Source organism: Zea mays, chromosome 1, assembly GCF_902167145.1.
Source record: "Zea mays cultivar B73 chromosome 1, Zm-B73-REFERENCE-NAM-5.0, whole genome shotgun sequence".
NCBI classification, from domain to species: Eukaryota; Viridiplantae; Streptophyta; class Magnoliopsida; order Poales; family Poaceae; genus Zea; species Zea mays.
The window spans coordinates 262,941,311-262,962,217 of NC_050096.1; the positions used below are offsets into that span (position 1 = coordinate 262,941,311).

At 44.3% G+C, this 20,907-nt stretch overlaps 1 protein-coding gene across 6 annotated transcripts in view; it reads right to left on the reverse strand.

The window, feature by feature from the left end:
• Positions 1-283: 283 nt before the first annotated feature.
• The window catches only part of LOC100274014 (uncharacterized), a 45,461-nt gene continuing 24,837 nt past the window's right edge, over positions 284-20,907 (reverse strand). For 5 of the 6 annotated variants that reach the window (XM_035965033.1, XM_035965035.1, XM_035965037.1 and 2 more), the window contains exons 12-23: positions 19,909-20,265; positions 19,677-19,795; positions 13,723-13,975; positions 13,413-13,634; positions 11,669-11,802; positions 11,386-11,458; positions 4,665-4,763; positions 4,204-4,389; positions 2,031-2,384; positions 1,787-1,954; positions 944-1,310; positions 284-847 (exon numbers count right to left, since the gene is read on the reverse strand). In XM_035965033.1, coding sequence (XP_035820926.1) covers positions 747-847; positions 944-1,310; positions 1,787-1,954; positions 2,031-2,384; positions 4,204-4,389; positions 4,665-4,763; positions 11,386-11,458; positions 11,669-11,802; positions 13,413-13,634; positions 13,723-13,975; positions 19,677-19,795; positions 19,909-20,265 — 2,433 coding nt within the window. In that variant the 3' untranslated portion in view covers positions 284-746. The remainder of the gene's footprint in view (positions 848-943; positions 1,311-1,786; positions 1,955-2,030; positions 2,385-4,203; positions 4,390-4,664; positions 4,764-11,385; positions 11,459-11,668; positions 11,803-13,412; positions 13,635-13,722; positions 13,976-19,676; positions 19,796-19,908; positions 20,266-20,907) is intronic. The other variant, NM_001148399.2, reaches the window with a different exon arrangement.

Here is a 20,907-nt window from a genome sequence, read left to right on the forward strand (position 1 = left end):
CATTGTCTTGTAGAATTTCAGTGTCTTTAAATATCTTTTTAAAGGTGTTGACCATTTGGATTCCTCATTTTATCTTTGTCCAAATTCACGTTGCATCGTTTGAACTATATTTATAAACACTAGCAAATAGTATTTTAGTTGATATTTTATGTCGATAATCAAACATCAAAACTTTAATATCAAATAGAACTTGCAATGAGCATATTGATGATGCATAAATACGCTGAATCTTTTAGACTCTAGACACGTGAACAGATAGCATTTCATAGCTCACCGATCTGTTAAGCAACAACCTTGTCTGCCACGCATTTCTTTTTGACGTGGAGCAATGCATTTCTAACTTCCAACTAGTCAGCAAAAGAATCATAATACACCTAGGCACCTAGTCACTTGCTCCTTCCCTATTGTTTCTGCCATAGTTTTTACAAATTCTTCAACAAGGATACTTTACTGAATAAATGTTGCAACACCTTCACCGTTGAATTTACAATCCATACTAGTCCTGAAGTACAAGGGAATGAGAATGCCCCATGCCATAGATCACGGGTTTTGTTTTCTAGGAGTACGAGCTGGCCTCTTATTAACTTACAAGCACATAATTACGGAGTATTGCCTAACCACTATACATGATACATTGGATTTTGATGGTACATCCTACTATATACATACACCCTACTATAACCAATATAAATGGCTGCATCTTATCGACCAAATGTAGAAGCTGAAAGCAGCATCACCAGATTGTTTTACTGCTCATGGAAGTCCTCGTAAGATGACCTGGAGGAGTCACTTTGATATGGAGTTGTTTCCCGCGGACTAGATGGGAGTGAATCTTGCATCGACAGACCTAAAGAGCAAGGGAAAATATGGCCAGTCCTACAGAGTGGAATTTGCAATTGTGCTAGAGAAGTGATACAAAGTATCAGCATGGCAGGAATTGTACCTGGGTTCTTTTGCACCCTTGGACGGAACTTCCTTCGTATGAGCTTCTTGGCCTTTGTAATTGTAAGCTGCCTCGCAAAAGGGTATTCACCATCGCTCTCGCTCCATTCGTCTTGATATTCGTCATTATGCCCTTCACCGCGCATTGTCCGAATCACAAAGGCCTTCGCTTTACGGCGCTGTGTATTGAAAAGCCCCCTAATTGACGTGACAAATCCATCACCTGCACCATCGCCTGGCCTCTTCAACCATGAAGCTGTTAATTGATCATGTCTTCCAGGTTGACCAACATCACTGTCACTCAAGTTAAGATCATTTTCAGGAATAGAACCCTCAAGTGTTTCCCTATGGTTGCTAAACTTCTTCCCCTGCTCAAAATTGACACCATTAGTTACCCTTTCTGAAGTAATTATTGGGGAAGGGTTTTCCCTAAAAACCTGAAGAACGCTGGTATGAACAAAACCACCAGACAGTTTGGAATAATATAACCAAAAATAGTAGTTATGTTGTCTAGATTTTTCAAACAGAGAAGGTACCATGTGATTTCAGTAACTCTTAAGACTACTGAGTATCGACTAAAATAACATGAAACAGCAGAGATTTAGATGTTAGCACAAGAAGCATTACACAGTTAAGAGGCAAGGATAATTTTTCAGAGACAGGCCCAGTAAAGTTGCAGAAAGAGAAAACCCACATGGAAATTACCACTTAGGTTGTCGAACCAACAATCTTAACAGAAGTACAGAACAAGTGCTTTTGACATATATAAAGTGATAATGTGGATCTAAGCATTGTGCGCAAAGATTTTGTAATAACAAAATCCGTGCCCACACAGAGCACTTGCCTGCATTCCGGTTACCGACTTCAAAACTCCCCAGATGATATGTTTTTTGACTCTAGAGAATAGTCGCCTCCATGTACCAGTAAATTCTGCCTTGTGGAAAGTATCCATAAGCAACCTTAGGTCATTAATAGCAAGCCTTGATCCCTCGTATGTAACAAGAAGTTCAACCTAGAACATCAGCAGCATTTAAGACAATCTGAATGAATTGTTATAGGACCACTGGATGCAGTAATAAAGATAATACCTTGCCAATCTTGATGTTATGAAATTCCATTGACTTCCGAGGTTTTGTCTTCTTTTCATCATTAGACTTCCCAAGCTTCTTTTCTTCGTGAGATAGACGTCCAGACTTGGCAGGCTTAGAATCTTTCGTTTTACTTCTCCACATCTCACTTCCCACAACAGGGTTCTCTAAGACAGAATTGCTAGCATCTACTTTTGAAGAAACAATTGAAGAATTCAGGAGTGATACCACATCATTACTTGCAACACTTTCTGCAGCGCTTTCTTCCCAATTCCTTTCAAATGAAGACGACCGGTGCAACTCTTGATGCGAACCACATACCATATTTGCTTTTATACTCTGAAACTTTGACACCTGCATGTAGATTAAACATTAACAGAACTTCGTTTATACTAGGGGGTTGTGGCGACCAGTGCATTGATGAACTAGGGTGGCAGCTGAATCATAAACTAGACCTGTGATACCATGTTACGATGTTAGGTACTGAATTTTATGGTTGTATTGAGGCCCAATGGGCACTGTATATAGAATACATGAGAGAAAAACAGGACAAACTCAAGACCACAGTCACAAAGATCCCAGGTCAACGGCAGGGTTACGCTACTCATGAGAATTTTTTTACACGGCGGCGTCGAAAATGGCTCCGCGTACCCATTTTCGGTGATTATGCTATAGAATAGAAGATTACTCAAATAATGATCACTGTTTACTTCTACAGTTCTCAAGGTACAACCTTGACCACTATTTTTCTACTATAATATAAAATCCAATAAATATGAGATTAAGATTTAAGAAAGTATGTTACAAGACAAATCTATATATGAATTTTATGTTCACAAACTAAATATTTTGAAAACCCTTGTGGTCACGATTTTAAAAGTTTGAGCTGATTTCAGTCCAATCCTGTATTTATGACTGGGAGGGCAGACCTGGTGCATTGCTGAGACTTGTCTCACCGAATCACCTGGTTGCGGATTCAGAACAGCCTTCCCGCATTTGCCAGGGGAAGATTAGCCTCGGTTTATCTGTTCCCCAGCTCCCACTCAGGGCTTGTTCGGTTAGGAGTGGATTGATGGGGATTGGAGGGGATTCAATCCCCTTCTATACAAATTTAAATAGGAGGGGATTTAATCCCCTCCAATCCCCCTTAAACCCCTTCAAACCGAACAAGCCCTCATGTGGGAGCCTACGGTACAGGATCTGCCTGTATTTATGACTGGAGGTAGTATACCTACCTCTCATATCATTCTTTTATTGAAAAAACAACTCTCTATGACACCCTAGAGAAAATTATAAGCACATCTCGATGAACAGACATTGTGCTATATATGTAGTTGGCAGAATAGTTGTGTGAATCAGAGGCCAATAAGGGTAAAAAACTTGGGAGTGCCTAAGCACAGTATTAGATACAGAAAGAACAGAAAATATAGCTGTTTTTAACATGAGGCATAGCCCATTACCAATGAGCAATGGCCATTATTCAGGTCAGGACTGCTTAATATTGGGTGTCAAGTACGTTGCCAGAAGCTGCATTTGTTCCTTTATGGAGAGTGTTCTCCACATATAGCAATTGAATTGGCGTTCAGTCTTTTTTCAGCTGAAGTTGACTAACAAGGAAAACAACATACACACACCTTTCTGCTGAATGGACATGGCTATGTAGACAGGTGATTGGCAGAATAGACGTGTGATTCAAAGGCCAAGGAATAGTAAGGGTTGATTCCTGCTCGGTTCAGTAAATGCATGTAGAAAAACAGCTACTGTGATCAAATGAGCTAGTGAACAATGAATATATGAATATTTGTGGACATTTAACCTTCTTACAGTTCCGCACAGTACAGGGTATCGAACCTGGGTTTGACATTTCCCTCCCCACTACCCGCACCCAGACTCCACTCCTCAACCAGAACTAGTAACTTCTTTATTCCCGATGCGATCTGATTTTATAATGTACAGTTTCCTTTCCAAATCCAAACACCTTAGCTTGTAATGCAAAAAATTCAGAAGTCATCAAGTACCTGGTGGAATCATTGTAATTCCAGAAGGCGGGATCACAGTAACAAAAGATCACTACAAACATGCAATACCCAAAAAATGGTATATGCATATGCAAAGAACAAATTGTGCATATGTTTAACTCATCTATTTACTTATATTGTTCCAGTTGACTCACCTGTGAGTTATCGCTGAGTATACCTTGCCAACTTGAAACATTTGTTGATGTAGATACAGTTGTACTTGATTTCCCAGGAAGTTCATGATCTCTGACAGAATAGCTGCTAGAAGTAACAGCATCGACACCAGAAGAGAGCCTTCTTGTTCTTCTAGGCCCGGTTGATGTTGAAACTCTCCAAACTTCCTTTTCTCCCCCACCCCCCAAGAAAAAAGTCAGAAATAAGGATGTAGGACAGAATTGTTTTGGTGGCTTCTTGTTTCTGCTTGGCTCAATAATGTATCAGGAAGAAATCGGAGAAGGTCGTCTTTGAGAAGCTCATTTCAAAAGCCATCACTTTTCAAACAGATAGACGGCAGAAACGGGATCCTCACAAGAAGGCTTGTCCGATTGGCTCCCATCACATTAGAAGTCAAGTACAAGCTAGTAGAAGCCAAACTGAACTGGGACTTGCAGCTTACCTGTCTTCGTTGTGAATCGTCTTCTTCAGGGAAGAAGTAATCCCACATCATTCTATACATTGCTTCAGATAGATATATTCTCAGTGGGTAGATCTCCACCTGAAAAAACTTGAGTTAATATCAAAAAATAACGGAGCTAGTAAAGCAAGAGTGTAGGGACTAGACAGTGACAATGTAAGTAGAATCATGAAATATTTAGATCACCTCCATTATTAAATGACCCATTTGCATAAAAAAACTGCTACGCAGGAAGTGTGCAAGCGAAAAAAATGTACATATATCTTTATAAATGTTTAGACTCGCCACGAAAATATTAGTACCAGCAAATAAACCTCATAATATTCTAGCTTCATTTGTGTCTACAAATATGTTTACAAAGAATTTGGTCATCATCGGATCATCCCCTCGAAATATATAATATGTGAGTGGTCAAATTCCAAAGTTGGGCTGTACGGATCCTTCCTGTGTCCAAAAGAACACGTCATTCCATGTAGAAATGCTATTTAAAAAACTCGGCCAGTAGGGGAAAGACCGCCCCCACGGTATTATATTAAGAAGCTCAATCGGAGCCCCAACCAAGAAAGGTCAAGAAAGCTGCCAATCTATGTGACTTGCTTTTTTGCATGACCCAGTTCCATTCATGGGTCAGAATATTAGTTTTTCAAACTTGTTCCACCATATACTTTCCTCATGAAAAGAGTATACACATTACTCTGCGTAGCTCAATCTTTCAATATCACTGCATTTCAGAATTGCATGATATGTCCAGCAACTCCAGCAGGGCCCTTACTTGAGCACCCATAGCTAAATATGTGTGCTCAAACGAAAACACAACTCCAGCAGGGCCCCTACTAATAGAGCCCTCAAAGCTGGATGGACACCCAAAGCCTCCCTCTGGCCCTCATTCCTAGGGCTCTAGGCCAAGCCCGCAAATGACAGTTTCTTCTGTTTCTGTCCATGCCTCTCCCACTCGGCCCTTCCACACCCATGTGTGCGACTCCCCATGTTGCGACCAAGACTTGAGGGAGGCCTCAACCGTGATTCTTCCCTGATTCACCGTGTTTTGGACGAGAAAGTCAATGACAAGCGGGGCCCAGGTGTCATTCTCCATCGGAATGAGTTTGAGAGCACTATTTTGAAAGCCACTGCTGGAGTGCACAACCTTGGGGGTAGCTCCAAACCACCGACCAAACCCCCTCAATAGCAGCCTCCACGACTTCCACAGCAGCAACAACAGCAACCATGTGGCATACGCGGTTGCAAGCGCTACAACAAGGACACCACCTCTTCCATCCATGGTGCACAGGGTGCTTCAGGGGGCGGCGCCAACACCATTGGAAGCTCCCCCCTCCCATCGGCTACACCTACTAGAATCCATGGACCAACGCCATCTACATATGGTCAGGTCCACAGACTCCAACACCTCCGCGTCCCCAGACAGTCAGACACCCTACCAGCTGTTGTGCTAAGTCGCCGGTCCTCCCGGCCAATGGGCTGGTCAGTGGGGCATCCCTCCTACACCCATCCATCCATCTCTGTCGCTACTCGCAAGGATGGGACCTGTTAGACTATGTGTGTGTGAGTGTGTGTGGGCCGGCACCACTGTTGGGCTGCCGGCCCATTAGGGTTAGGGTTTCCTGTGTCTCTATATATTGTAACCCCATCTATTATCAATACAACAGTTCATCTTCCAACATGGTATCAGAGGATTAGGTTTAGGGTTTTTTTTCTCCCACCTCCCACTGCAGCCGTCGTCGGCTTCCTCCCACCCCACAGCCGCCACCTGCTATCGCTGCCCCCGGGAGGCCCTGCCTTCCCTCCCGGGGGCGGCCTCCCACCTCCATCCAGCCACCGTACACCATCTCTCCCATGGCACCTCCCCTGCGAGCAGCTCCTCCAGGGAGCACGGTCTCCCTCCAGCCGCTCCTCTCCTCCCCTCGACGAAGCAGGCAGAGCAGCTCCTCCGTTCGTCCCAGCCATGGTCGTCGGTCTCCCTCAAGCTCCCTTGGCCGACTACCTGGAGGCCCCGGCCCCGGCGGCGGCGGGGGCGCAGGACGAGGCGTCGCGGAGGCCGTTCGTGGGGGTGATGACGGAGGAGAAGGCTCGGGAGCTGCGGGCGTGGCTGCCCAGCCTCGGCGCGGCAGCCCCCGGCTCCGACGGCGCGCGGCGCGGGTGCGCGTGTCCCTTGCGCGGGCGCGCCCACCCCGGCCCCGACGCGGGCAACGGCCCGGCGGAAGCTCCGCGCGTTGCCCGGTTCTGCGGCTTCTTCTCCTCCACCCGCCCGGCTCCCTTGCGGCCAGCCCTCTTCCCCCCTCTCCGGCGTCCGCGCCCCCTGCGCAGCCCCTCCCCAGCGGTTGCGGCCTCTCCCGGCGGCGCGGTTCCCCATGGCGCGCCGGAGCAGCCCCTCTGCTCGCGCGCTCTCTCCTACTCTCCCTCGCTCGACGCCCGAGCTCCTCCACTCCAGCTCCTGCTCGTCCGGCTCCCCCTGCTGCGCGGCCCCTGCCGGCGACCCTCCCTGGCGCGGCGCCCCCAAGCCGCCGCAGTCGGTCCGCTGCCCTCCCCTTTCCCTCATGTCGGCCAGCCCCTCCCCTTTCGGCCAGCCCCTCCCCTTCCCTGGTTGCACGCATGCCGCCTCACTGGACGTGGGCGCGGCCCTCCCCTTCCCGGCCTCCCAAGTCGTCGCCACCGGATCCGCGCGCCCTTGTGTCTGCGTCGCTAGATTCGCGCGCCTAGTGTCGATCACCTCGACCAGCAGCACCCAGTAGCACCACCCTTCGAACTTCTCCCGTCGCCGGTGCTGCCAACACCCCTTGCCAGGTCCGGCGCAGGCCCCTGCTCGGCTGGACCCGCCCCGTCGCCCTCCCCCTTCATCGTCGTCATCGTTGGTTCCGTCGCTGCCGCGGCCTCCCCGGCCGGATCCACGTTGCTGCGGCCTTCTCGGCTAGATCTGCCATCCCTTTGGCCGGATCGCCGTCTTCATGGCTGGATTCGTCGCTGCCGTGGCCTTCCCGGCCGGATCCACCGATACCCCTTCTACTCTGCAGCGGGCGCGGACACCCTGACCGGCGCAGACGCGTGCGCTGCCGTCGGCCTCCCTGGCGAGTCTCCTTGACGCCTGGACGATCGAAGAAGCAGGAAGGTCGGCCTGCTGGTGCCCTTTTGTTGTGTCGCCCTGCCGACTGTTGACGCTCGAACGTCGACCCCTCCCGAAGATCAGACTTTTGCTGCGCGTCTTCCGACCGCGACCACCTCGACTTCGGCTACCTCGGCATCTAGGGGCTATCGTCTTCTTGGAGCACACACCGTTCTCTACTCCAGCCGCAACATTCGCACCATCACGACGCTGCGACTGCGGGGGGATTTCAACCCGTCGGCTACTACCTTCGGCCTCTACTCCAGTCTCATCGTGTGTGGTGCCCCCGTTGCGACTGTGGGGGGATGTTAGACTATGTGTGTGTGAGTGTGTGTGGGCCGGCACCACTGTTGGGCTGCCGGCCCATTAGGGTTAGGGTTTCCTGTGTCTCTATATACTGTAACCCCATCTATTATCAATACAACAGTTCATCTTCCAACAGGACCAACAAGCTCCACCAGTCACATGGCATCCGACGCGGGTATACTTTCGACTTTCTCCCCCCTTCCAGTTACTCTCTCGTCCATTATTGAGGGTAATGGGAATCTCCTTCCCGTCACCACCATCCTCCCTCATAAACTTCTTAATAATTGTTTGACAAGTTTTGACATCCAAGTTAACCCCAATGCAGCAGCTCTTTTCGTTGTTTCAGTATATGTGGTAGGAAACGGGGCTTGCACAAGTTTTGGTTCGATAAATAGCTTCATGGCCAAGCTCTACCAGACTTGGTGCCTTCTCTGATCAGACTTATTCCTAGCGCAATTCAAAAGAGAAGAACTGTGCAAGAGGCTCTAAACAATCACTAGTGGGTGAGAGTGATATAAGAGGTGGCCCCGATGTTCAGGCGCTGCTGGAATATTTGCATCTTTGGGACATTCTAGCTAACGTAAATCTTACTCTAGAAGTTCAGGATGTGCACCTATGGACCCCCTCAGCATCTGGGTGTTTTTCCTCTAAGTCGGCTTATGAAAGGTTTTTCATCGGGTCGGTGGGCTTTGAACCGGCTAATAGGGTGTGTAAGTCTTGGGCACCTCCGAGATACAAGTATTTCATCTGGCTTGCAAGTCTTAATAGGTGCTGGACCACGGATCAGTTGGCAAGAAGAGGGCTTGACCACCCCAAACTTGCGTGTTTTGTGATCAAGATGAGGAAACAGTTCAGCACCTGTTAGCGGCTTGTGCCTTTTCTAGGCAGGTCTGGTTTGAGGTCCTCTCTTTAATAAACTTGCAGCAGCTCTGCCTGATACCTGGGGACGTCAACTTTCAGGATTGGTGGCTTCAAGCAGAGAAGAACACCCCCAAATTGCAGCAAAAGGGATTTAACTTTTTTTTCGAACACGCAGGAGAGCTGCGTATCATTGAATTAAGAAAAGGAGGGTCTAAAAATAGACCAAATACAAACACAAAAAATAAAAGAAAGAAAGAAAGAAGAAGAAAAAATAATCATGGCCATCCGGCCACAACAAAACAAGATGACTACCTAAAAGGTCACCACAACCACAAACCCAACGCACCAGTCCAGCCCCAGACACAAAAAAACTTCCTTTATGGAGCTAGCGACTGATCCCTCTACCAGATCCCTGAGGGACACCTGGAATGGGAGCTGTAATAAGGGCAAGGTGTTTGGCCCCCGCGAACTTCCATACAATAATTTCTTCTTCAGCTCTTCTAATAGCTCCCTCCAGACTGGGTTTAACTCTAACTCGGTGGTTATTTTGGTGGCTTGGTGGTTATATAAACATCGATTTTTTTTTGTGTGTTTGATGATGGCATGTCGAACATCTCGAAGGTGCTCTAGGACATCAAGGATGACGCAAGGAATTGGTGTCTTGCCGGGGCTACGGGTTTAGCAGGGATCTGGCCAAGATCTAGTGGTTTGTCTTTGTTTTAGTAATGGATAAGTTCTTGTATGTTCGGTTCTGGCCACCGTAAAATGTCAGTCCCATGTTCATGTACTTGTATCGTCCCATTTTGGGGCTGTGTTCTCTCTTCTTAATATAATGATGTGCAGCTCTCCAGCTGGAGAACAAAATTAAATGAATAAAGCAAAACCACTACATGGTGATTCATGATAAGACCAGTCAAAAGGTAGCACATAAACAAACTACAAAAATTATAAGATGATCTAACAATTTCATGAAAAATCCCCCATTGGGTACTCTATAACCTTACTTTGGATCTTCAATTCCTCACTCCACAGCGCCATGAGAATCCAAAACATGCATAAAATAGTTTCCACAAAGACCATAACCTAGCTTGGTTAGCTTAAGCAAATATGCATAATAGTCTATGCACAGAATTTATGAGCATGCAACAGGTGCACATAAGGCCTAGACATTATCAAGATTCAAGACCCACAGTACACCAGCACTATTTTTCAGTTATTGAGACTGATTCAAGCAATAAACCTTGGCAGAGAAAAAAATTCAGACATACAGCTGAAATTTAGTAACGTTTGGACTTTGATCCTGTAATTTTAGTAGCTTGGCAGATTTGGAAGCATAGATATGCGTGTGTGTTTGACAATGTTTCCCCAAACATCCACGCAATTTTGCTGTCCATCCATGATGAGGCCTTGTTATGGGGCCTTGGTGGGGCCGCTGCTCTTCGGCAGGTTTGGCTGTAGCTTGTTTTTGTTTTTCCTTTTTTCCTTGAGTGCTTTCTTGGCACCTTTGTACTGGGTCTTTTCTAGACCTTTTTTCCTTTCACTTCCATCTATTGCCACTCCTCATGTCTACCACCTGACCATAGACATCCCTACAAATATGCTATATGTTTTCTTGCACTAACGTCTCCACTGTTAGTATAATCTGGTCAGCTCTTGCTTCCTACCCGTTACTGTCTTCTGTACTGCCCTCAGCCCCTGGCCATTGACAGAGGGCTGATATGTATGGCTGGTATGGCCTTGTAGTTGGTAGTATGGCTGGTATAGCCGTATAGCCATACTGCCATAGTAGTAGTAGGTGTACTTGTAGTTGGTGAAACATCACCTTGTACTGGAGTAGAACATGTACATATCCAATTGAATGGACTAGCTGAAAACCAGTTCAGCAGCAGCAGCACTCCAGTGTGTTCGTGCTATCTCTGTTCTCTCTTCACTAATCCAACTCAAGTGTGTGTATGAGAGAGAAAGAGAGAATGAGGGTGTGCACCTGATTGCCAGCTAACACCCACAAAATGTTTAGTAAACTCGGCCGGGGAGGGAAAAGACCGCCCTCCCGGTATTCAATATAAGAAGAGACCGAAACAATGGTTCCGGCCGAGAAAAATCCCCGAACTCTGGCCCTCCATCACTAACGGGCCGGCGTCAACTGTCCACTCTGCAACGGCCCAACCGGAGGGTGACGCACAAGACATCGCAACCCGAGAGCGGATGGGGCACAGCGAGGGGATTTTTTTAACCAAGCCTGAAAATTCGCTCCCGAGGGGAATCGAACCCAGGACTTGGAGGTGCTACTCGGAAGCCTTTAACCGCTAGGCTAGAGGCCCTTTCGCTCACAAAATGTTTAGTAGCTAACAAACTTCATTGGAAGTTGCCAAGGCCAAATTTAATACTTGAATGGCAGCCACAGAACCATAATTGACCAACCTGGAAGAGCTCAAGTGGAGAACTTCCATCCTTAGGAGCACCTTGCTTGGCATCCACACGAAGCATGTTAATTCTGTAAAAAAATCAAATTTTTAAGAGGGATCCATTGTGAATCCAGAACATTATGAAGAAAAGGAACAAAAAGCTCTTGATGAACATGTTCCACAGATCCAGTGGCATAAAAAAATAAACATGTTCCACAGAATATTCAATGATATGATCAAAAGTCAAACAGAACAGTTTGAAAAGCAAGCAAAGAGATGAAATGAAAAGTAATTCTTACTTTCCAGGAGGTGTGTTCCAGGCAGACAATAAGGTGTCACATTTCGCATTAACCATGCAATTCCGCACAACAAAGTATTTAGTTGTAAACAGGGCAATGCCTATATCTTTGTAATCCCGATCAAAATCATACACCTGCAAACAATTTTAAAGTGTTAAATTGAAGCACATATTGGTTATTAAATGAGAACAGTTCTCCAGATCTCAAAGAAAGGTACTTATATATAGGTGAAGATTCATCCATAAATAATATGGACCATGCAATTTTTTCACTAGTTTGAATCGTTATTGTGGATTTGCCACTAAATAAGACATAATTGCATACTTATTTAACACTAAGTGTGTTAGTCAACCATCAAACATTCCATTGGACTGTCGGAGGGCATGAGTGCTAGACATCATCCTCGGCTGCTTCTCATCCTCGCCGTTCATCCTCCTTGACGCCTCTCGCTCTCTCCAACCCGATTGAAGCTACAGACAGCCACAGAGGTGAAGGGACCTGTTCAGCCAAATCCTCATGAGCCCACCAATATTCAAACTATGTCCTCCCCACCTAAAAGCAGCCATATGACCAAGGGTCCGCACACGAAACCAGGCAGCCACAGTGATTCAGGAATCTCATTCAGCCAATTCCTCGTCAGCCCACCAATATCCAACTATGTCCTCCCCACCTAAACCTTCTCTTCCAACCAGTCACCATCCATAGAACTGAAGGTCAGCATGCAACGAAAGGTTGCTTCCCCTCACACAGATATGCAGAGGCTCAGCTTTTTAGCACAAAATCTCATGCTCCTCTCCATAGCCCAAACAACTTCAGGTCCTCCCAGTGGTGTGATGGTTGCAGCAGGTAGCGGCGGCAGAGAGCACGGACACCATCAGTGAGGAACAGCAGGACACCTAAATGGAGCATGGATCAACACAGGGATGGGAAGTTGCAGAGCCAGGGAGAAGGAAGGGTCCAGTGATGGAGATGGGCGAGTCTTGCTCAGGCCATGATGACTGGAATCGGGAAAAAGAGCTCGACACATCAGATAGGTGACAGGGATAAGCTTGTCTTTTTTTTCCTGTCTATGGTTTACAAAATATTTTTTCTTTTTTCTTTTTTTCTCGAAAGCGCAGGAGATCTGCGCATCATTATATTAAGAAAGGAAAGGTCCAAAGTGGACCGAATTACAACACCAAGACCAAACCCTCAATTCTCCCCCACAAGGGGGAAGCCTGACGGGCCCTACGAGACCCTATTTAAAGCGACAATAATTCCCAAACTGTTTAAATGCTTCGCTCCCGCCTTACTCCAACTAATCAACTCATCTAGAAACAACCTCTTTGTCAAATTAATGGAAGGGCTCACTCCATCAAAAACAGCCCTATTACGAGAGAGCCACAAGCACCAAGCTCCAAGGATAATGACACTATTGAAACCCCTCCTCTTGCACCTATGGACTCTTTTAGAGACCCTCTCCCACCACGCAGCAAATAATGTTTACATTTTACACCATTGAACACCTACACAAACTAGTGGCAAGCTGGCCTGATTGGAGGGGTTTCAATGGCCTTTTTCCTAGCGGCATCCCAGTTTGAGGGCCAACCTAGTGGCAAACATGCAATTTGCATGACGATAAAACCTCAATGAAAAACAATAATAAGTGGACTACAAAAACTGAAACATTCAAGCAGGCACAAGAAGCAAACAAAAAGACTAAGAAATTAAAAATAAACAATAACTAGAAAGGCTGAGCACACACCATATCATTGATCTCAGCTTCTGCAAAAGTGTTTCCATCTGCGAGCATGCTCCATACAACCTTGCTAATTTTCATAGAAATCCGCATGGCACAAGAAGTGGTTTTGTTCTTTTCTTTCTCCAAATGTGATTGTGAAGCATTTGAAAGTGCTTTCCTCAATGCTGATGATGCAAATATTCTAGACTTTTGTAGGTTTGCGAAATCCCTTTTCAGTCCTTCCACCTGATAGCAGTACAATATTGATCAAACATTGTATTTGAATTATCCTACAAGTGGATGAGTTCCATTGCTCCAGAAATAAAGTGGTTACCAATGAAGCTTTCCCGCTGTTGATCATCCATAAACAATCACCTTTTTCTGCAGAATGACAGTGATCGGTCCCATTATCACCATTTCCAGTGAGAGACCTTATATCATCAAGCAGTAACTTAATTTCCCTTTCCCTCTGTTCGAGTGTAATTTTCGCAAGCTCCACTTCTTCAACTCCATCAGGTACTACCTCGTCAGCCTCTTCTTCAATATCTTCATCATCTGATGGATACTGAAGACTGTTTTTCCTAGGCCTGTGACAGGAAACTAACACTATTAAGTTCAATATGTTGTATAAAAAGGTGTAACCTTAAAATTCAATGCAAACTTGCAAAGATATTAACAATTAAGTCAGTAAAGAGAAGGGCAAGAGATACCATCCTTGAGAAATCTACCAAACATGTATATACATGCGCTAGTAAACATCCTTCTCTTATCACCTCAAACAGATAAAAATAATTTAAAGTTGTCCAGTTGGTAGCATCTTAGGTCTTATCCCTGCTACTTGCATATTTGCATCACAGGTTGTGATTCTTTTTTGCTCGACCTCCAGACCACAAAGAAGGCCAACTTGGAGTTTTGATTTGACTTCGGATTTTATTTTTAAGTTATTTACTGGCAAAAAAAATGGGTATACTCAGTGCTACAGGCTTCTGGCCACAAAAAATAACCAAGTTATTGATAACCTTCATGTGAACATAAAAAAACTCGATCTACAGGTGGTAAGACAGCCCTGAGCATTGTATTAAGAAGACTTCACATAGGTCAAGAAAACCCCCCGAACCCCTACCCCACCCATACAAAGTGGCATCGTAGCCCATGTGAGAACGACCGGGGCCAGGCCTTAAACCTATGCTTGGTGTGGGACAGTTGATGGGATTTTTTTAACCCCAGCTTGAAATCTGCTCCCACATGGAGTAGAACTTAGAACCTGAGTGCTACTCGGACCACCTAACCAACTCAGCTAGAGGCCATTTCGCAAAAAAAACATAGATATTAGTATCTTCGTTAAACAGTGTTACAAAGATCCAATTTACACTCCACAGCATGATGATTTCCATGTGCAGCACACCATATGTGTTGGAATGTGGGCCAAAAGTTCAATACCCAGAACTGGTAAATCAAACAATGTAGGTACACACCGGCACAGTTCTGTAAATGAGAGATGTCTATTCTGGTTAGGCCTGTCACAATCAGTCTCTCTTCATTTCTTAGTACCTTCCATAGTCACTTTGGTAACCTTCATAACCAAAGCATCACAAAAAGCTTCAAGACCCCTCAGAGCACGTAGGAACAACAACCCACAAAATCATCACAAAAGCCTCTATCCTTAAGACTTCAGACACTGTAAACCCCAACCACTAGCCTCAAATTGCCCAGTCCACTTCATTCCTGTGCAACCATGCTTCCCACAGCCCCAAAGGCTCACAACCCTTACCCCCTACTAACCATTGTCACGATGCCCCCCTACAAATTTACACCTAGAAATCATACATGGAGGACATTCAGTGAGAAGAGCATGTCATATTATCGCCTCAACGTCAATAACTATGCATACATAACGAATGAGTTGCATGGTTCATATAATTCAACCACATTTATACAATGAACAAAATTTAGCATAAATTCTCTAGCGCAGCGTTCCAGATCATCCGCAGAAACAGGAGCCTGCCCATTTTTCAATCCCAGTTTTAGACAGATAGTGTGAGCCGCAGAGTTCCCAGCAAGGGGAGGAAGTTTGGCTACACGTCTGGATCTTCTTGGCACAAAGTTGGGTGGGATATCCCTGAGGAGGAATTACTCGTTCGCCCAGCTGATGGTCTGCTGCAAGTTTCGTAGAGTGGTTTATCCCACAGGGTCGTATTTTATCTCACAATGAATAATTTTGATATACTGGTTTGGAATGTGAGGGGTCTGAATGACCCTCATCGTAGGGATTCTCTTCAATCATTAATAAACTGTATGATGCCTACTATTGTGTGTATTCAAGAAACCAAGCTGAATTCTATTTCTCACTGGGATGTTGCTTCCTGTCTTGGTTCAGAGTTTGGGGATTTTGTTTACTTGCCTTCTAGTGGTACTAGAGGAGGTATCTTGATAGCCTGGCGTAGAGGGCTCATTACTGCTATAGACTCCAAAATTCTTAATCATTCAGTGTCAGTCTGTTTTATGAAAGAAAACAGCACTGCTTGGTGGTTTTCGGGTGTCTACGGACCCCATAGAGATGAGGAGAAATTGGCTTTTCTAGAAGAACTCTCTATGGTTAGAACCAGTTGTCCTGGCCCCTGGGTGATTGCAGGGGACTTCAATATGATCCGATGTGCTGAAGACAAGAGTAATTCAAATATTAATAGAACCCTCATGAATAGCTTAAATACTTGGATTAATAATCTCTCCCTCAAGGAGTTGCCTCTAACTGGAAGAAGATTCACCTGGTCAAATCAAAGAGATGTTCCTACTTTAGTCAAGCTGGACAGAGTGTTCTACACTTCTGATTGGGAGGATTTATTTCCTGATTGTTCTCTGCAGAGTTCTGCCTCTAATATTTCTGATCACTGCCCTCTGATCCTCAGGCTTAATGTGACCTTTAAGGGAAAGAAGCGTTTTCATTTTGAGAGTTTTTGGCCAAAGATGCAAGGCTTTCAGGAGGTAGTTGCTAATTCCTGGAATGCCTCTATCTTGGCTGCTTGTCCCATGGAGAGATTATCTATTAAATTTAAGAGACTTGCTAAGGATCTGCATTCCTGGAGTCATAAGTCTGTGGGTAATGTTTCTACTCAGCTTGCATTGGCCAAGATGACCCTACATCTTTTGGAAATTGCTCAAGACAGCAGAACCTTGTGGTCGGCTGAAGAGTGGTTGAGGAAAAAACTAAAATTATTATGTCTTCATCTTTCTTCTTTGGAAAGAACCATTGCTAGATTAAGGTCTAGAGTGAACTTTATCAAAACAGGAGATGCAAATACGGCTTTCTTTCATGCGCAAGCCAGGTTCAGGAAAAAGAAGAACTTTATTCATAAACTGATGGTTGACGAGAACATTGTTTCTTCTCAAGAGGATAAACAGCAGGTTATGTTTCAGTTTTACAAGGATCTGATTGGTAAAGTGTTTGAGCGAAATTTTAGTCTTAACCTTGCTAATTTTCATAAAGGCAATTTGGAGCTCTCGCATTTTGATAATCCCATATCTTTGGAGGAAATTAATTCTGCTATTTTAAGTCTTCCTAGTGATAAAGCCCCTGGACCTGACGGTTTCACAGGGCGCTTTTATAAATGCTGTTGGGATATAATCAAATGGGACCTACTGGCTGCAATCTTATTTATACAACAAGGATACCCTGGAAGGCTTGATTTGTTGAATTCAGCATATATTACTCTTATTCCAAAACATGTTGAGGCTATTCTTCCGGGAGATTTTAGACCAATCAGCCTAGTTCACAGTTTTGCTAAACTTATCACAAAAATCTTGGCTAACAGGTTAGCTCCTGAACTGGATAAAATGGTTAGCACAAATCAAAGTGCCTTCATTCGGGGTAGATGTATTCATGATAACTTTATTATGGTCAGTCAAACTGTCAAGATGCTGCACCATAAGAAAATCCCTGCTATTTTCTTGAAGCTGGACATTAAAAAGGCCTTTGACTCAGTGCATTGGGCATTTCTTCTGGAAATTCTTCGACATTTGGGTTTTGGACAGGTTTGGTGCAATCTGATTTTGAACTTACTATGGACTTCATCCACTCAAGTTCTTGTTAATGGAGTGCCTGGACAGCCTATAAAACTCAAGCGTGGGTTGAGACAAGGCGATCCTCTGTCTCCCCTTTTATTCATCTTAGTTATGGATGTTCTTAATAGTCTATTCATCAGGGCAGATGAGTGTGGATTATTACACCCCCTTGCTGACAGAAGCATTAGCCAAAGGGTTTCAATGTTCGCAGATGATGTTGCTGTTTTTGTAAAACCAGTTTCTGGGGACTTAGTGGTGGTCAGAGAAATTTTGAGGTGTTTTGGTGTTGCCTCAGGTCTTCAAACTAACTTGCAAAAAAGTTTCTCCTACCCAATACAGTGCAATTTTGAGAGAACTACATTGGCTGTCCAGACCTTTGGGTGTGCCTCAAAAAACTTTCCCACAACCTATCTTGGTCTCCCTCTGAGCAGCAAAAAACTTAGTGCTGGAGACCTCACTCACTGGATAGAGAAAATTGCTGCCAAGCTTCCAGGATGGAAGGCTGACCTTTTAAATCTTGCGGGGAGAATCACTCTTATTAAAGCTGTACTCTCTGCCATCCCAGTTTACTTATTTACTGCTCTTAATGCTCCAAAATGGGTTATAAAAGCCATTGAAAAAATTCAACGGAACTTCTTATGGAAAGGAAGAAAGGAGGCTAGAGGAGGTAACTGCCTTGTATCTTGGGATAAAATCACTCGGCCTATTGATTTGGGGGGCCTCGGAATTCCTAATCTCCAAAAGGTGAATTGGGCCCTTCAATTGCGATGGCTTTGGTTACAAAAAACTGCTCCTTCTAAGCCTTGGAGTGGCCTGGATCTTAAAATATCATCCCAAGCCCGTGCTTTATTTCAGGTTGCAGTGTCTACCACTATTGGTAATGGTATTTCAACTTTCTTTTGGAAGGATAAGTGGATTCATGGATATTCTATTATGGATATAGCTCCCCTTATCGCTGCTGCAGTTCCGAAAAAAATTAAAGATGTAAGGACTGTGCAGCAGGCCCTTACCTCTCACTTCTGGGTTCATGATATCCAGAGGAATCTCTCTCTGGCTGAGATTGAGCAATATTTACAATTATGGGAGGTAATTGATTCTTTTCAGCTTCAAAATTCAAATGATCAACATGTGTGGAATTTTAGCAGCAATGGATTGTATACCTCCAAATCTGCCTATAGAGCTTTTTTCATTGGAGCGGAATCTTTTGAGCCCTGGAAAAGAATTTGGAAGAGCTGGGCAGCCCCTAAGTGTAAGGTCTTTGTTTGGCTGGCTATAAACAATAAATGTTGGACAGCGGACAGACTCAAAAAAAGAGGGCTTGATCATCCTGAAAATTGTGTTTTATGTGACCAAGAGGATGAAACTGTGCAGCATATTTTATCTAATTGCGTCTTCACAAGACACTTTTGGCATAGTATCTTAACTCCAATTGGTCTCACTTCTGTGGGTCCTAAAAGAAGAGATTCAGACTTTGCTGAATGGTGGAGAAAGGCTTCATCCAGGATTCCTAAGAGCAAAAGAAAGGGATTTAATAGTATGGTAATACTTGGGGCTTGGAATATTTGGAAGCAGCGAAACAGGTGTGTTTTTGATGGTGCTCGACCCTGCCTTTCAACCTTAGAAGACGGATTTAAGGACGAGATGAGATTGTGGGTTGCTGCTGGAGCCAGGAACCTGCACTCTCTTTTCAACCCTAGATAAAGGAGAGTCTTGAAGCCTATTGAAAGACTGGGGTGTTAGTGGGTTGTATGTGTCTGTATTGTGTGTGTTTTGTGGGTGTGAGTGTGTGTTTTTGTTTTGTGTGTGTTCTGTTTGTCCTGGGCCTCAGGCCGTTTTTCCTCTATTTTAATTCAATGATACGCAGCTCTCCTGCGTATTCGGAAAAAAAAAATTAGCATAAATCAAATGCTAAATGCCAACACCACTAAAGGATGATAATTTCAATCTTGTGGAATAATTTATAAATGCTTTTTTAAGGAAATATGTGCTCATTTGGAACCAAACATTTCTAGTTCATCACTAATTCTACTCCTGCATGGTAGAAAACAAAAGTTAAAACACCCATCGCAAGCAGATTGATTCCAAACTACTGTTTTACATACCCTATGTTCTAATAAATTTAAATAATGGACATAGAAGAACATATTGGATCAAAAACTAGTATCAAACCGTTAAAGTACCAATTATCAGCAAACAAAAAACAATTCATGAAACTCAAAGAAGTCTCACTTGGGAAGTCTTGCGAATAGAAGATTTCTAAGCACGTCAAACATAACTTGAAACTGGCGAGAGGTCATCGTTGCAGTAATGTCTGGAGAGTTAAAGCGTAGCTCCTTCAGTGGTTTAACCTGGATTGCAGAATATGAGAATAATTAACCATCACAACAAAATTATTTCATGTGTTTAGCTTTCTAACTGAAGTGCATCCAATACAAACACATAGGTATCAGATCTAATTTACCCTCAAGTCTGCAGTTCCACCCTTGTGTCTAGTGTAACGGAAATACATTTGACAAGGCATAAACACTCTCTCTAACAAGGCACCTGTGCGCTTCAATTTCTCAGAGCTACCCAGAACCTTAGGGAGCCACTGTAGACCAGCACCAGGATCCACATCAGTGGGGGCTACATGAGCTTGAACATCTTTAAGCATCACCGAGAGTTCCGACTTGTTCCAGGTCATTTCAGGTTGTAACTCAAGAATCTGTGCACTGCTTGTTCCAAGTGCTTGTTCTAGTATTTCTTTCCCAAGATGAACAACTGAATGAAATGAACGAGCCAGTACACGACCACTGGCTGCAGCAAGTAGAAACCTTCCCTGGTACATAGAGATCAGAATATACTTTTTAGTTCCACACTTTAGAGTAGTTTTACTCAATTTGGCAACCATAACCATCGGGTTGCCAGTTATGGTTATCTAGTGGCTTTTATGGCAGTAAAAATGTAACTTGCTAGAAAAGATGCAAGTTGAAAACAATAATTGTAGTTGCTAATATGGAAAACTGATTTATGAAACAAGTCTACAGGTGAAAATAGAATCAAGGTCATATTTCAACGTTGAATATTGGACTGTCCTCTTCAGAGAAACAGAGCAGTGTTTCATGGGGAGTCTCCTTCATTGCCCAGGATTTTTAGGTGTTTCTCGGATGAGTGTGTTTGCTGGGTTTTAGCAGGAGCTAAGGAGATCGGTAGTATGGGCTTAGTTGCTGCCCTGGGCGAGGTCGGGTCTAGTTTCAGTACTTCTATGTAATTCCTTTCGGGATACTGTGGGTCTTTGGGAGATTTGCTCTGCAACATCTCCTCTTTTGTAATGTTTCTTTCCCTCTTTAATATATAAGATGCGCAGTTCTCCTGCGCGTTCTCAAAAAAAAAATATTGGACTGTCCTCAAATTAGAAATCTGATACAATGGATTAAAACTAAATGAAAAGCATGAATGCATGATGCAGATAACTTGTTAT